This window comes from Pipistrellus hanaki, assembly GCF_964339955.1.
Source record: "Pipistrellus hanaki genome assembly, chromosome: 17".
NCBI lineage: Eukaryota > Metazoa > Chordata > Mammalia > Chiroptera > Vespertilionidae > Pipistrellus > Pipistrellus hanaki.
In genome coordinates, this window is record NC_140519.1 from 48,353,383 (window position 1) to 48,368,264 (window position 14,882).

General features: G+C 63.8%; 1 protein-coding gene across 1 annotated transcript in view; it reads right to left on the minus strand.

Moving 5' to 3' along the window:
- COL22A1 (collagen type XXII alpha 1 chain) overlaps positions 1-14,882 on the minus strand; it is a 96,633-nt gene that overhangs the window by 41,199 nt on the left and 40,552 nt on the right. Inside the window, 11 exon segments of the mRNA XM_084864771.1 lie at positions 372-425; positions 1,464-1,506; positions 1,508-1,515; positions 2,324-2,377; positions 5,211-5,264; positions 9,500-9,553; positions 11,293-11,346; positions 11,474-11,503; positions 11,740-11,784; positions 14,287-14,331; positions 14,675-14,728. Coding sequence (XP_084720897.1) covers positions 372-425; positions 1,464-1,506; positions 1,508-1,515; positions 2,324-2,377; positions 5,211-5,264; positions 9,500-9,553; positions 11,293-11,346; positions 11,474-11,503; positions 11,740-11,784; positions 14,287-14,331; positions 14,675-14,728 — 495 coding nt within the window.

Here is a 14,882-nt window from a genome sequence, read left to right on the forward strand (position 1 = left end):
CGAGGAGAGCCGGTCAGGTCCACGGGGGGCGGGGCAGGCACGGGGGGGGGGGGGTGACAGGCACAGGGGGCGGGCACAGTGAGGGGGCCCAGGGGCGGGCACAGGGGTCCAGGTGGGTGAGGAGAGACCCCTGCTCAGGGGGGTTCGCTGTCACTCTGCGTGACCCCTTGGCCCCACCACCAACTGCAGCTCACCCACCCCTGGCTCCTGCGGGACCTGCCTCCTTCTCTGACGTATTATCAAACACCAGCGGCTGGTGCACAGAGTCGTGCACGGCTGGGGTCTCAGTAGCCGCCCGCCTGGGAACCCCACCATCAGGAACAGTGCCCTTCCTCTCCTCTCTGCCCTCTGGGGCCCCCGAGGACACCTACCTTGGGGCCTGGCAGGCCGGGGGGTCCGGGCAGCCCGTCCTTCCCAGGCGGCCCCTGAGCGGAGAGGGAGACGGGAATGAGACGGGGAGCTGCCTGCGCCCCGGGCCTCCGCCGCGAGGCTGCTGGTCTGCGGGCTGGTCCTCCCGCCCCTCGTCCCCACAGAGACCATTGGCCTCCCCTCCCAGGGCCCCCGGAGAGCACCCAGTGGAGCCGGCTCCCTGAGGGCCATGTCCTGCCACAGGTGACAGCCCACAGCCACACGCCCTCCCACCCAGGGCACTCCCGGCAGCTGGCGGCAACATGCCCTCCTAGCTCACCCACCCACCCACCACCCACCACAAGGTGCACAGACACCTGCTGAGCTGGGCCTCCGGACCGGGCCGGAAAGAAATGAAAAGGCCCTGATTCCCCGAGCCCTCCACCGGAAACAGGAGGAGGAGGAGGAGGAGGAAGAGGGGGTAGGAGGAGGAGGGGGAGGGAAAGGAGGGGGAGGGGGAGAGGAGGAGGGGGAAGGGGAGGAGAGGGAGGGGGAGGGGGAGAGGAGGAGGAGGAGGGGGAGGGGGAGGAGGGGGAGGGGGAGGAGGAGGGGGAGGAGGGGAAGGAGGGGGAGGGGGAGAGGGGGAGGGGGAGAGGGAGGAGGGGGAGAGGGGAGAGGGGGAGGGGGAGGGGGAGGAGGGGAGAGGGGAAGGAGGGGGAGGAAGGGAGGGGGAGGGGGAGGAGGGGGAGGAGGGGGAAGAGGAGGAGGTGGGGGAACGCTCAGGATGGGCCATTGCTCCTCCCTCTGCCCATCACGCCCGTGGCCCCTGCCGGCGTCCCTCGGAGACAGGCACACGTTAAACAGCCGGGGACTCTGGGATTCGCCTGTAGGTACGAGGGCGGAGGGTGGGGGCAGGGGAGAGGGTGTCCCTCCGTTCCCCACGGGGCCGTGGGGGCAGGCCAGGGGACAGAGCACGCAGAGGCGCCACAGCAGGAGGGAGTCGGGCTGAGCACCGCTGGGAGGGAAGGCCCAGGGCAGCCCAGCTCCAGGCTGGGGCCGGGTCCTGCACAGAAGGGACAGGAAGGGGGCGGGGGGAGGGGAGGGGGGCCGCTTACCGCCGGCCCGGGGTGCCCAGGTTTTCCCGGGAAGCCGATCTCTGGGCAAACCCTGGAAGGAACCACAGGAGGCTCAGTGTGACCTCTGACCCTCTGCCCCTCCCGCCGGCCCGGCCTCTGCTGTGAGGAGGGGGTGGGGGGGCAGGGGCTCCACTCAGGCCTCGCGGTGCTCAGAGCAGGCGGCCGTGAACGTGAGCGTGAGCGGCCCCACCTGCAGCGGTAGTCTGCGCTGGGCCAGGTCCTGCCTCCCGAGCGGGGGGACAGGGGGAGGCAGGGGAGCCACCCAGAGCAGTGCTTCCCAAGTGTGGTACGCGGACCCCCAGGGGCGCGGGAAGAGTTTGGTGGGGATATGCACTGCACCGTGCTTAGCTGCGCCTAATTCTACGTTCTCATGAGTACGAGGGGTGCTCAGCGTTATGAAAATTATTGAAGGGGTACACATATGTCAAAAGTTTGGGAAACACTGGCCTAGAGGATCCCGCCAATGCCTGCTGGGTCCACCCCTCGGGGTCTCCCCCCTCCCCACGGCCACGTCCCCGGCTGACCCTGATGCGGGGGGGGGGGGGAACGGGGGCAAACGCCACCCCTGGCGCTCCTGAGCGTGGGAGCCGCACCGCACCCGCTAGACGCCCAAAGGGACCCAGCCCAGCGGCCTCCTCTGCAGTGTCGCTCAGCAGCCAGCCAACGGGGAGCGTGAGCCCAATGGTGTGTCTCCCGAGAGGCTCAGGGCGGGGCCGCGAGAGGCTGGGGCCGCAGGCGGGTCCCCTGTGGGTGTGGCCACCCGTGAAGATGCCCCTGGCACCCACAACCACAGCACCCCCACCTCAGTGCCCGGTGAGAGGGCACCAGAGCCAGCTTACCGAGGGGCCTCCAGGGCCAGGGGGGCCGGGGACACCGGGTGGTCCGGGGGGGCCCTGTGGAGAGGGGGTGAGGAGGGAGGGGTGAGGGGCGCGGGCAGCAGCCCTGCCCTGTGAGAGGAGATGGGTCACAGGGTGACGGGGAGCTTCAGCCTTCCCTGCCAGGTCTTGTGTTTGAAGCAACACAGAAAAGCCGAAAAGGAAATCTCGGAAGTAAAGCGTGTAACATGCTAACATGTCCTCCTGGGGTAGCGGGAACACACCTGTACGTGGTGTATCCTGCCATATCGCTGAGCTACTGGGCATTGAAAATACATACACATGCTCGGCCTGTGTGAGCACACACACGCACACGTGGGTCCCAGACACGACCGGCATGGAGTCAGCCAGGGAGCGCGGGGCCCGATGGATCGCGGCCCACGCCGTCCTGGGGGCGACCTCCGGCCTCAGGCGGCTCAGCATCCTCTCCGGTGCTCCCCGTCTCCAGTGCCCTTCTCCAGTGTCTCCGCCCCGAAACCCCCTCCGTTCCCCAGGAGGAAGGCTTCGCGCCCTCCGCCGAGCTCAAGGCCAGCGAACTGGGTGCCTCCGACCACGTGCCCTCGGGGCAGGGGCCCTCCTGTTCCTGAGCTCCCCATCGCACAGGGACAGGCCCAGGGCGCGGCAGGGAGAGGCGGTCAGGGTGAGAAGGAGGCCCCGGGCTCACAGAGAGCTACAGGGGAGCGGTGTCATGTCCCCACTAGAGGGCACTGGGCACTTACAAACGGCCACTTGAGCGTTGGACGTAAAGATGATGAATTGGGTGGTTTGAACCAAGACTATTGGACTATTAACACCGTTGTTCGTGCTAGCCACGATCGCATAGAGATGAGAGAATCTGGCTGAAGGGAGTCCAGTGCTGGGTCACCCCATGCGACCAGAACGGACTTGGGCAAAGTCATCACTGCCCAGCGCCCCGGTCTCACCCCCCCCACACACACACACACACACACACCGCACACACAGCGGGTGGGAGGCCCCTCCGCCGTCACTGAGGTGTGATTCCCGGGGGCCGCGGCCTCGCCCGGCACCCGGGCGGCTTCGCCAGTGTGGCTGCCCTCTCCCGGCTATCGATCAGCCTGTCTAAGCCCACCTAATCTCAGTATCGGCGAGGGAGACAGATTAGCCGATAGACCCGAATGCTAACAGCGAAGTAATGGCTCTTTTAATTATCACTAATGAACGCCGCTAGCGGTGCTCCCTGCTCGGCAGCCGCAGCCCGATCACCGGGCAGCGGTATCCGATCTTCCTGCGGCGACAGCGCCCACAGCCTGCGGTTGGCACGAAGAGTGATGATGCACGATTGGCCGATTAACCGAATTGCCGTCGATAAGCCAATGGCAAGCAGCGACTCCTGCGAGCCAGCTGGTTCTGGCTGGAGCCGGTAGGGAGCTGGGGGAATCTGGAGACGCAGGGACAAGGTGCATAAATCCGTGGCATGGAAACGTCTGCTGGCTGGGGGAGCTGGTCACGCTCTGCCAGGCCTCCTCTCGCAGGGTGACCCCTGAGCCCGCCCACGAGGGCTGCCCACCCCACAGGCCTGCAGGCCCACCCGCCCTAGGCATCCATCCCTCGCCCGGCTGCGTCCCCATGGATTCCAGGGGCTCTGCCAGGCATCACTGCCTCTGCAAACACCTGACCAGACTGGACTCTGTGTCCCCTCTCCCCAAGCGGCCACCTAGAGACAGGAGCCGCCACCTGCGGCATCATGGACGTGTTCCTTTACACAAAGCACCTGCCTGGCCGGCGGCTCAGGGCTTGTGCATCGGCCCAGGAACCAGGAGGTCAGGGTTCGATTCCTGTCAGGGCACATGTCTAGGTTGCAGGCTCAACCCCTAGTTGGGGGCATGCAGAAGGATGCTGATCAATGATGTGTCTAACTCTCCCTCTCCTTGCTTTCCAAAAACCAATAAAAACATATTTAATATACAAACAGACAAACAAACACACATCCTGGCAGTGAAGTTTCTCATTTTAAAAAAGAGGCACCAAAACCGCAGCCTAGGCCCCGGCTGCTGCCGGGCTTCCTGCAGGGCCGGGCTGCGTGGGCCGTCCGGCTGACAGGCAGCTACCGGGGCCCTGCGCTCGGCTCCTTCAGGTGCTGAGTGGGACGAGCATTCTTTCCTCACGGTGCCACCAAGAGCACACACAAGTACACGTGACCGGTAACAGCGGGGTCCGACCGCAGCAGAGACACGTGAACGGTAACAGAGGGTCTGACCACAGCAGAGACACGTGTACGGTAACAGAGGGTCTGACCACAGCAGAGACACGTGAACGGTAACAGAGAGGTCTGATCACAGCAGAAACACGTGAACGGTAACAGAGGGGTCCGACAGCAGCGGAAACACGTGAACGGTAACAGCGGGGTCTGACCGCAGCAGAAACACGTGAACGGTAACAGCGGGGTCCGACAGCAGCGGAAACACGTGAACGGTAACAGCGGGGTCTGACCGCAGCGGAAACACGTGCCTCCCTCCCCTCTTCCCGTCAGAGCAGAAACTGTCCCTGAGGTTCAGCCCCTCCCGCCGCCACCTGACCAGCCGCACCCGACGCCACTGTTCCCCCTCCTCCTGGCACTGCCACCCCTGGTCTGCCCTCCTCGGCACCGAAATTCCTCCAGGACAGCGACAGTGGGTGCTCCCTCAGCCCACGAGCCGGAAGACAGAGGGAGCGGGCAGGACGGAGGGCACAGGCCCCCTGAGCATCCTTTCAGTGCTCCGAGGACAGCTACCCAGATCCTGGTCCCCGCCCTCCCCCCCCGCCCCCCCCCAGTGCTGCCTGGTCAGTCACCCCCTGGGACAGAGCAGTGTTTCCACAGAGAAGGCGGGCGGGGGGGGGGGGGGGGGGGTACCTGTGGCCCCAGCGGTCCAGGCGGTCCCGGGACGCCCACTTCGCCTTTCTTGCCCTGAGTGCAGAAAGAGAGGCAGCGTTAGCGGCGGCGGGCGAGGGCCGAGGCCGTGTCTCCGAGGACACGGGGTTCAGTTTCTCGGTGGCGATGACCGGGCAGTGCCCTGCAGGCCCTGAGAGACGTGGCGAGGGTTCGAGGGGTGGGTGGTGGCTCCAGCTGCGGGCAGCGAGGCCCAGCGTTGGGACCCAGCTCTGCTCCTGGGAGGATTCTGCTCACACGTGGCCCCAAAGGACTAGACAGAGGCCCCCACCATCACCATCATCATCACCCTGGGCACGCCCTCCCCGTCTGTTCCTGTGCTCAGCCGCCAGCTCCTCCCTGGAAGGCGGCTCCTCCCACCAGGGGGACGCTCCTGGGCTCCAGGCCACGCGTCCCGCCAAACTCAGAGCCAAACTGCCAGGGCCTCGGCCCTCCTTCCGTGGCCGCCGGCTCCCCGCCGCCCGTCCTTCCCCTCCAGGCGATTCGGGCCGACCCGTGCCAGCAGGTGAGTCTCCCCGAAGGACAAGAGAAACCCATCACCGTTCCCCTCCAGCACAGCCAGCACTCCTCCTCCTCACGTAACAGACAGGGCATCTGGGCCGCTCTATGGGACTGGCTACACGCTGTGGTTCTGGCACCTTCTGTGCCCGGTGCGCAAACTCTGGACCCTGAACAACAGCTGCAGTGGCTCAGATGGGCCCTCAAGACTCCCTCAGGGCTCCTGGCCCCACACGGCTGCCTCTGCCCGTCACCCCTTCGCTCAGCCTCGGCTTGTCCAAGTCCCGTCCCAGGCCAGAGCCCCCTCCCCCAGGAGGCCCCAGCAATCCGGAGGAATCGTGGCAACGTAGGACAGCACGTGCCTGACACTCCCCAGGGCTGCCTGCCCGGAGCCAACGAGTTATGCCCACCAGGACGGGGCAGGGGCTCTCAGTGAGCAGTTAGGGCGCCCTGGCTGCTCGCTGTGCCCAGGGCCTTGCCCCAGCCCTTGCCTCCGCAGCCCTGAAAGAAAGGAGCGCCAAGTCCAAGGCAGGCGTGGCAGGCAAGCCACTCAGCTCGCCGAGTCTTGGTTTCCTCAGGTGGAGAATATAACCCTGTGGTCATCTGAGAAGACAGCAGTGGGGGAAATAGCTCAGTGTTGAAGGAAGCGGTTCATAGGGCATAAGGAGGCACCATGCAAATGTACCAGGTAAGTGTGAGGAGGAGGAAGATGGTGGTGACAGTAAGGAGAAGAAAGGAAACAGCCAGGATGCTGGCTCCTTTGAGTCCCCATCGCGGGTGAGACCATGGGTCACACAGATCCTCGCGATGCTGTGGAAGCTAAATGAGGCAGTGGTCACAGATGCCGAGCACAGGCCCTGATGTTAGGGAATGCACAGCAGTAACGGTGGTGATGGTGGTGGTGGTGGTGGTGGTGGTGGTGGTGGTGGTGGTGATGGTGATGGTGATGGTGGAGGTGATGGTGGTGGTGATGGTGGTGGTGATGGTGGTGGTGATGGTGGTGGTGATGGTGGTGGTGGTGGTGGTGATGGTGATGATTGAGGTGATAGTGGTGGTGGTGGTGGTGGTAATGGTGATGGTGAAGGTTATGGTGATGGTGGAGGTGATGGTGATGGTGGAGGTGATGGTGGTGGTGGTGATGACTGAGGTGATGGTGGTGATGGTGGAGGTTATGGTGATGGTAGAGGTTATGGTGATGGTGGTGATGGTGGTGATGGTGGTGGTGGTGGTGATGGTGGAGGTGGTGGTGGTGGTGAGGAAGGTGGCTCTAGTAATGGATGTAGCAGTAGTTACATAACCTCTGCATTTTGGATATAAAATTAAGGATTTGAGAAGTGCTGGCCAGAGCAAGTTTTGAAGCAATAGAGAACTACTTCACTAACAATAAGCCTTTTTCTTGTCATTTTTCCCCTTCTTCTCTTTTAAATTGCTGCCAGCACAGCATCTGGGCAAGTGTTTGTCATTTATCACGAGGGCAGACAATTCAAGCCGCTCCGGACACCGGGTGCTGACAGGGACTGATGTCTCCGAGGCTGCCGGCCGGCCGGGGGAGGAGGGAGCCGGACACTCAGAGCCGGCTCCTCCCGGCCAGGGCGTCAGCAGGGCGCAGAGGGGCCGGCAGCAGATGCGAGGATTGCTGCGCAAGGGGTTCTGACCTGCGCCGTCTGGTCTCTCGCTCGGCTCCTGTTCCCCTCGCCGCTAAGTGTCAAACCTGATTATTTCTACCGGTGAGAGCCGCCCAGGTGCCGTCCTCGCGTACACCCTGCCCGGCGCCGCGGAATGGATCCCACAGCCGCCCTGAGCCGAACGGCGCAGGCACCATCTGGCAGCGCAGGGTAAAAGCCTTAAAAACTGCAAAGTAAAGCAAACGGAACCCAGGCTGCCGCTGACCAAAGGCCGCTCATTTCTCTCCTGGGGGTCAGGGTGATGGGCCCCAAGATTCCAGGACAGGGGACCCCGCTCCGAGGGTGGCTGCCCAAGGAGAACGCCGTGGTGCTCAATCTGTCTACGGGGCAGGCACTGTCAGCGCTCAGGGCCCCTCGCTCTTCCAGGCCCCGCTGCAGGGACTCAGCATCCAGTTCAGAACTAACGCTGGTGTCACCTAAACACACACACACACACACACACACACACAAAAGCACACACATGCACACACACGCATGCATGCACACATGCACACACTCACACGCACACACCACCCTCACGCAGCACAGAGGAGGGCGTGGAGCCAGGCAGGCAGAGCGCTAACCCTCGCCCCGCCATCGATCGCCTGGGTGACAGGTGATCTGATCTACACCTTAGGGTCCTGGCTTCTCACGTGCGAAAGGAGAGTGAAGCACCGCCTTCCTAAGGGCCTGGTGAGAACGAAGCGAGGAACCTGCCTGCGGACAGCTCCCTCCCTGAGCCCGATTGGCCGCTCGCTTGTCTCTTCTCTGCCCGCGGCTAGCAGAGCTGCTCTCTGAGGGATACGCCCTGAAGGAGCTGGCAGGACCAGGCCCCAGGAGACACTGGGGGTCACTATGGCTAGGAGGAGGGGACAGCCATCCTTCTCGCCTCCAGGATGTGGGGGAGTGAGCCAAGGGGCTGAGGGATTGCCCCTGGCTTGTGGGCAGAGCAGAGACGGCGGCCTGCGTGGCCCGGGCAGGAGGGCCGCCTCATCTTCCGGATGTGACTTTCCATCTCCGAATCCCCTCCCCCAGGCGGTCCTGAGGCCGAGCACCCACGTTTTACACGAAGTTCAAAGGCCTGACGGCAGAACTCTCTTCAACACAGATGTGTGGGGGTTTTTTCTCTTTTTTGGACAATGAAGAGGAAAGAGGAAATCCAGGCGGGCTGAGGTGGGACTCAGCACCACAGAGCAAGGTCAAGGCAAAATGAAAGGCACAGAAGGGACCACGCGGTCTCTACAACTGGACATTCCGTGTGGGAGGCCGGAGCCCGGGTGGCTGGAGGCCGGTTTTGGCTCTGTCTCCCGCCACCCGCGTGTGTCCCCGCCCGGGGAGGGCGTGGGGGCCGCACTCTCGCACTGATCGGTCCAACGCTCATAAACGCGTTAGCTGTTTGGGCACCTTCCCCTGGGCGGTGTGTGTGTACACTATGTGAGAACAAGAGGTAGACGCGTGGTCAGCGTGAGGTCCTCTTCCACGTCCTGCAGACACAGGGTCCTTCAGGGGCTCTGCCGAGTCTCGGAGTCCCCACTGCCTGGCCCAGGACGGGTACACTGCCAGCCTCTGCCTGCTCAGGGCCACCCCCTTTCTCATCGGCCCCATGGTCATCTCCTCAAGGGCCTCTGTCCCCTGTGGCCTGTCCTCCCCACAGGGGCCACATGGAGTGTAGACCGGGCCACACCACTTCTGTAACCCAAATCCTATAGCGACCGAACTGCACCCAGAAATGCACGAGACCGTCAGGGAGAGTCAGGACACAGGAGGAGGCAGTGCTGTGGTTCTGCTGCTTTTCTCCTCGCTCTACCATCACCCCTTCCAAGCGGCCCTGGCGGGCGGCTCCCGGGTGTGGTTTTGAGAAAATCCTTCTGACTCCGTTCTCCTGAGTGGGCGGGAGCAGTGCCCGCCGCCTCTCCTGCCAGGGCTCTGACCGCTCACAGGTGTGAGCTGCAATGTCCACGACTCAGGGCAGACCCCAAGCTCACCGCCATCTCCCCAGACCCGGCTCAACGCTGGGCACACCTCCTCCAGGTGAGCTGCTAAGTGGGGGGCCGATGGGGGAGCTGGGGTGGAAAGGAGAAGTGTACTTACCCGGAGACCTTGCAGGCCCGGGGGTCCAGCCTGGCCGTCTGGGCCCGTCAGACCCTTGGGGAGGGAGAGAGAAACCAATGAGACCGCGGCAACTGCAGGCTCAGCAGCTCGGGCACTCCTCAGCTGCACGTTCCCTGGGCAGGGAAATACTGTCCTGCCGACCGGGAAGCGGGGGGCGGGCGGGAAAAACGCGCTGTTCCCTCAAATCTAAAACGGAACCACCTGCTCCCACCTCATCTAATCAATTGTGCTCACAACCAGGTGGAGTCCACGCGTTGGAGAGGAGGAGTGAGAAGGATCGATGCCCTGCGTTAGTGCTCTGTGTGGCCTGTGTGAGAGAGGAGGCCTCAGGGCCTCCGTTGGCTCAGCCCTGCGCCTCTGCTCGCTCCCCTGGCCCAGAAGGACTGGCCGGGGGTGCCTGACTCTGTCAACAGCGACACGCAGTACAGGGCAGTCTGCGCCAGCGAGACTGGGCACGGAAGATGATTTCAAGTTACAAGGAGCCGCGGTGCAGGACGAGGCCGTAGCCGCCTTGCTCCAATGCTGTCGGGCCCCATGTGTCCTACGGAGCCGGTTCTGTAAGCAGCATGGAGCCTGGAGGCCCTTCAGGACCCTGGACAGCTCCACGGGGCTGGTGGGCTGTGAGGTCCGGTGGCCCCAGGCCTGCCCCTGCTCCCTGCACAGGGTCTGTAGGAGCGATGCAGCAGAGCCTGCAGAGTGAGCGCAGCCATGTCTTCACCGCTCCTCCCCTCCGCCATGAGTCCGGGCGGCGACTGTTCGCCCGTGTCCCCAGCTTCACACTCCGTGTAGACGCCCGGTGCTGGCCAGTGACGGGTCAGAAACACACGTGCCCAGAGCTAACGATTGAGCGACAGGAAGCAGGTGGCCACATGGGCGTGACCTTTCCTCTTCTTCTCCCTCCTCACTGATCGTCACCAAATCTGCACACGGGAGGGGGGGCCACCTGCTGGGACACCCCAGGCGGCAGAGGAGGGAGGGGCGAAGAAGGCTGCCTCATGACAAAGCCTCGCTAGCTTCTCGCTCTCACGGTTGGGCAGGCCTCGCCATGGCGGCCACAGCAGTGGCGGCGGAGAGACGCGGCGCCTACGGTGACGGCCCCGGAGGCAGCTCTTCCGAACTGAACTCTGCACGGAAGGGCTACGGCGCTGCAGGAATGAAACATCCAGGCTGCTTCTGTTTCCCCGCAGCGAAGCCACGCACATCCATGCTGAGAGGAAGGGGCCTGGCGGGGTGCTGAGGAGGGAGAACCGTCTGTCTCCTGCAATAGAGCCCGTCGCTCCGCAGGACGCCGCACGCTCCCGGGGCACGGGGTCGCCGGCGTGGCATCGGTGTTCTCATCAGTCATCGAGCATCTGCCCTCAGCGCTCTGGCCGCCGAGGCCCTGCCAGCGGCCCTCGGGACAGTTACCCACACATCAGGTCCTCACAGGGAGGAGCGGGGCTGGGCCATCAGTGCCACGGCGACGCCCGTCCGTCAGCTCCGGGAGGGCCCGCGTGCACTGGGCGCGGTCTGACTGGCAGGACGCCCGATGCTCTCATGCCCATTGTCTGAAGGGAACGTAACACCAGAGCGAACCCCGGACCCCAGCCGAGGCCTGTCTGGGGCAGGGGCTATGCAGGCAGGCGGCAGGCTGTACACACTGGGACCTGCCTCAGTGTCCTCCTGGGCGATGCCTGAGCTTCGGGAACAACGGGATGCTGGGTAATGGCAAGGCCTGCTGCTTTCCAGACCTACTGTGTGCAGAGCAGACCTGGGCTGGGACGGTGACTTACCGGGGCTCCTGGAGGCCCAGGGGGGCCCTGGTGACCCCGTGGTCCTGGAGCTCCCTGTAACCCAAGCAAACACACATTAGCCACGACTCCCCTCCTCCTCCACCTCCTCCTCCTTCTTCACCTCTTCCACCTCCTCCCCTGCTCCCTCCTGCAGCCCACCTGGAGGACCCACGTTGCTTACCTGCTCGCCCTTCAGGCCCTCTCTCTGCACCTGCGGGGACAAACAGGCGTCAGCAAAGGCGGCAGCGTGTTCTCCATGGAGCTCTGGCTGCACTTGGGCACGCGCACCGCAGGGCCGGCCGGAGGCAGCCATTGCTGACTTTCTGTGGAGTTGGCCCATCTCAGTGGGGAAAGTGAGATGTGCAGCCTCCGAGGAGCAGGGCTCCCCCAATGACACTCTATCAGCCCGGCTGCCAGCTCTCCAGCCGCCGGGACGGTCCCACTTACCACGGAGCCCGGGACGCCAGGCGGTCCTGCCGGCCCCACGTCGCCCTGCGGGGAGATGCAGACATTTCACCGGAGGGCAGGCCGGCCACCTCTGCCCTGCCCCCCTCCTCCAGGCCCAGCACGTCTCCGCACGTCCACGGGCACTCCCTGCTCTGCACCACCACGCACGGCCCTCACGCTGTCCCCTCCTGCCGAGACACACTCAGAGTCCCATGGAGGAGACCGGCGTCTGTGGCCGCGCCCAGGCCAGTCCTGCGTCTGCGGGTGCTCCCGCCACCACCTTCTGCTGCAGAGCGGCCTGCCCGTGGCCAGGGGGCCCTGTGGCGCCGGGCGCCAGGTCAGACTGTAGCCGGGCATCTCTGCTGCGGCCCGCGGTCAGAAGGTCCATCAGAGAGTGACTGGCCGAGTGCTGTGCACTCCCTCCTGCTTCCACGGGGAGGAGGCCTGAGCCTGGGCCTGTCCCTCCCGTTACCGCCGGCCACGGAGCGACGGGGACGGGGACGGGTCAGAGGCCCAGCCTGAGAGCCACACCCGGGCTCTACGTAGGCACCACCTGTCACCTTTGGCCACAGGCATGCCCTCGTGGCTGGTGTCACTCCTTGGCGAGAGTGTCGGCCTGTGTACCGAAGGGTTGCAGGTTCGATGCCCGGCCCAGGTCAGGGCTGGTGCAGGGGGCACCCATTCCATGGGCCTCTCACATCAGTGTTTCTCTCTCTCTCTGGGAGGACGAACTAGCACCACGGGCCACACCCGGTGGTCCCCAGGACATCACGTGAGGCGGAACGGCCAGGAAGAGAGAACCCTATGACCTCACTCCCACGAGGGACGCGAACCGGAACCTCAGAGCACCGTCAGCCAAGCGGCGGCTGCCAGAGGAAGGGGCGGTGGAGAGCGGGGTCCTAACACGCGGGGCGGGAGAAGGGGGGACTCCGGGTGCTGGGCACATGGTGCCACCACAGGTCTGTCACACAGAAACTCACCCTGAAACCTGCCTGACCCCATTCACCAACGTTGCCCAATAAATCTAATTCTAGAAATCCATAGATGAGGTGCAAGTTTAGAATTTAATATAATCTCCTCTCTCTTCCTCTCCCCGCCACTCTCTCCCCCCTTCTCTCCGCCCTCCCTTTCTCAGGAAAGAGTCGACATCAGATCCAAACACCAATGATCCTTCCTTCTTAGTGACTTGAAATAAACTGCGTGCTTATTTTAGGATTTAGCATCTTGCCACGGAACTGCAGGGAAAGTTTAGAATCCGGACACCGGGATCATATAACATGTAAACGTCACCCTAAAAATGCTCAGAGGGAGAGCGAGCAATGAGCTCCGCTCCCATCGCAGCCCGAGGAGGAGCCTGGGCAGGCTCTGTGCTCCCCAGGGCCCGCGCAGCCCGGGGGCCTGTGTGTTTCCTTCCGCCGCACACCCTCCCGCCTCCTCCCGCTGGGCAGCTCCCCGGCCGGCATTTGCAGGGGACGCTGGGAACCAGCCCAGGTCAGCCAGCCCCCTTCACCGGAGCTCAGGGACCCGAGAGGACAGATGTACCGCGGGCCACACCCATCGCAGTTCACTGGTTCCTCCTGCCTGCCCGCTCTCCCTCTCCCCAGCTCTCCTCCAGCTCAGCTCACGGGGTGTCCTTCCGGAGGGCCGGTCCAGAGCCTGGCCGTCAGGGGCAGGGCTGTGCCTCGTCACCCCTCCTGTCCCCCAGAGCACACCCACCCCATTGCCGGACGCTCAGGAAGGCCATGCTCCTCACGGCCATTTCTGTGGCACCCCCGGATCTGCGGGGAATTCTCACACACTGTGTCCAGCCGGGGTACAGGGGCTCCGAACAGGCATTCACTGAGCTAAGCCTGTAGGGGCCGGTTCTACAGGCTTAGCTCAGCGTGGCTCAGGGGTTGAGCATCGACCTATGAACCAGGAGGTCACGGTTCGAGTCCCATCAGGGCACAGGCTTGGGTTGCAGGCTCGATCCCTAGTCAGGGGGCATGCAGGAGGCACCCGATCCATGATTCTCTCTCATCATTGATGTTTCTCTCCTCCCTGTCTTTTTCTCTCCGAAATCAATAAACATATATTTTATAAAAAAAAATAATAAAATAAAATAGATGACCAGTATAGCGAGAGAGATACCCTTTGCTCAGTTTATCAGGGATCCAGCCCGTTTTCAGAAATGCTTAACCTGGTTACAAAAAAAATGTAAAAATCTTGTTAAACATGGCAGAGGGGAGAGGAAGAGGAAAAGAAGTAAGGCATTTTGGGTATTGATTCCTACCCTGCCTCAGTCCAAAAGCAATGTAAGTCACATGATATTCTACTGTGTCTGAATAGAATAGGAACCGATTAAAGTTTTATTCCTACGAGTAGGCAAACAGAAAGTAAGTGACCAGAAATGACCTGCTGGCTGAGGCCCTCAGGCCAGCGCAGGCCGGTGTGGCTTTAGCCTGCCCCCCGCGCCCCCCCCTCGCCCCAGGACTGATCCGTGCAGACGGGCAGCTCACGCCCAGTCAGTCCGGAGCCCGGACCACCTCGCACCCGGGCCCGGCTTACCTTCTCTCCCGGGGGCCCGGCCGTGCCGGGAGGGCCAGGTGCTCCCTGGGGGGAGAGGGGACACTGTAATACCGTCCACAATAAAACACACACACGTTCACAAAGCGGCCACAGCTCTCAGAGCACGTGCACGCCCTCTGTGACCGTTACACACATGAGCACACGCCCGTTGCTGAGTGAGGGTGGGCTCATGGTGCTGTGTTCTCCGGGTGCCTCCCCCCGGCTGCGGGGCGGGTGTTGCTGGGCTGGTCACCGGGCCTGAGCCCCCCCCCCCCCCCCCCCCCCCGCTGAGCGGCACGGAGGCCGAGGCCCCAGCGGACAGCGCTCCAGCCCCAGCCCACCCCGGCCCCCCACAAAACCCACCCCCGCCGGCGCCAACGCCACCTACCTGCTCCCCAGCCAGCCCCGGCTTCCCGGGGAAGCCGTCCAGGCCGCGCTCGCCCTGGCGAAGGGAGGAAACGGAGAGAAGGCCAGGGTCAGGGTCACGGAGAGGCACACAGGGGCCGAGGGCCCGCCTGGACGGGCTCCACCCTCCCCCGGGCGCCTGAGCTGCAGGACACCCTCACACCGGCCACAGCCCAGCGAGGAAGCGTGTC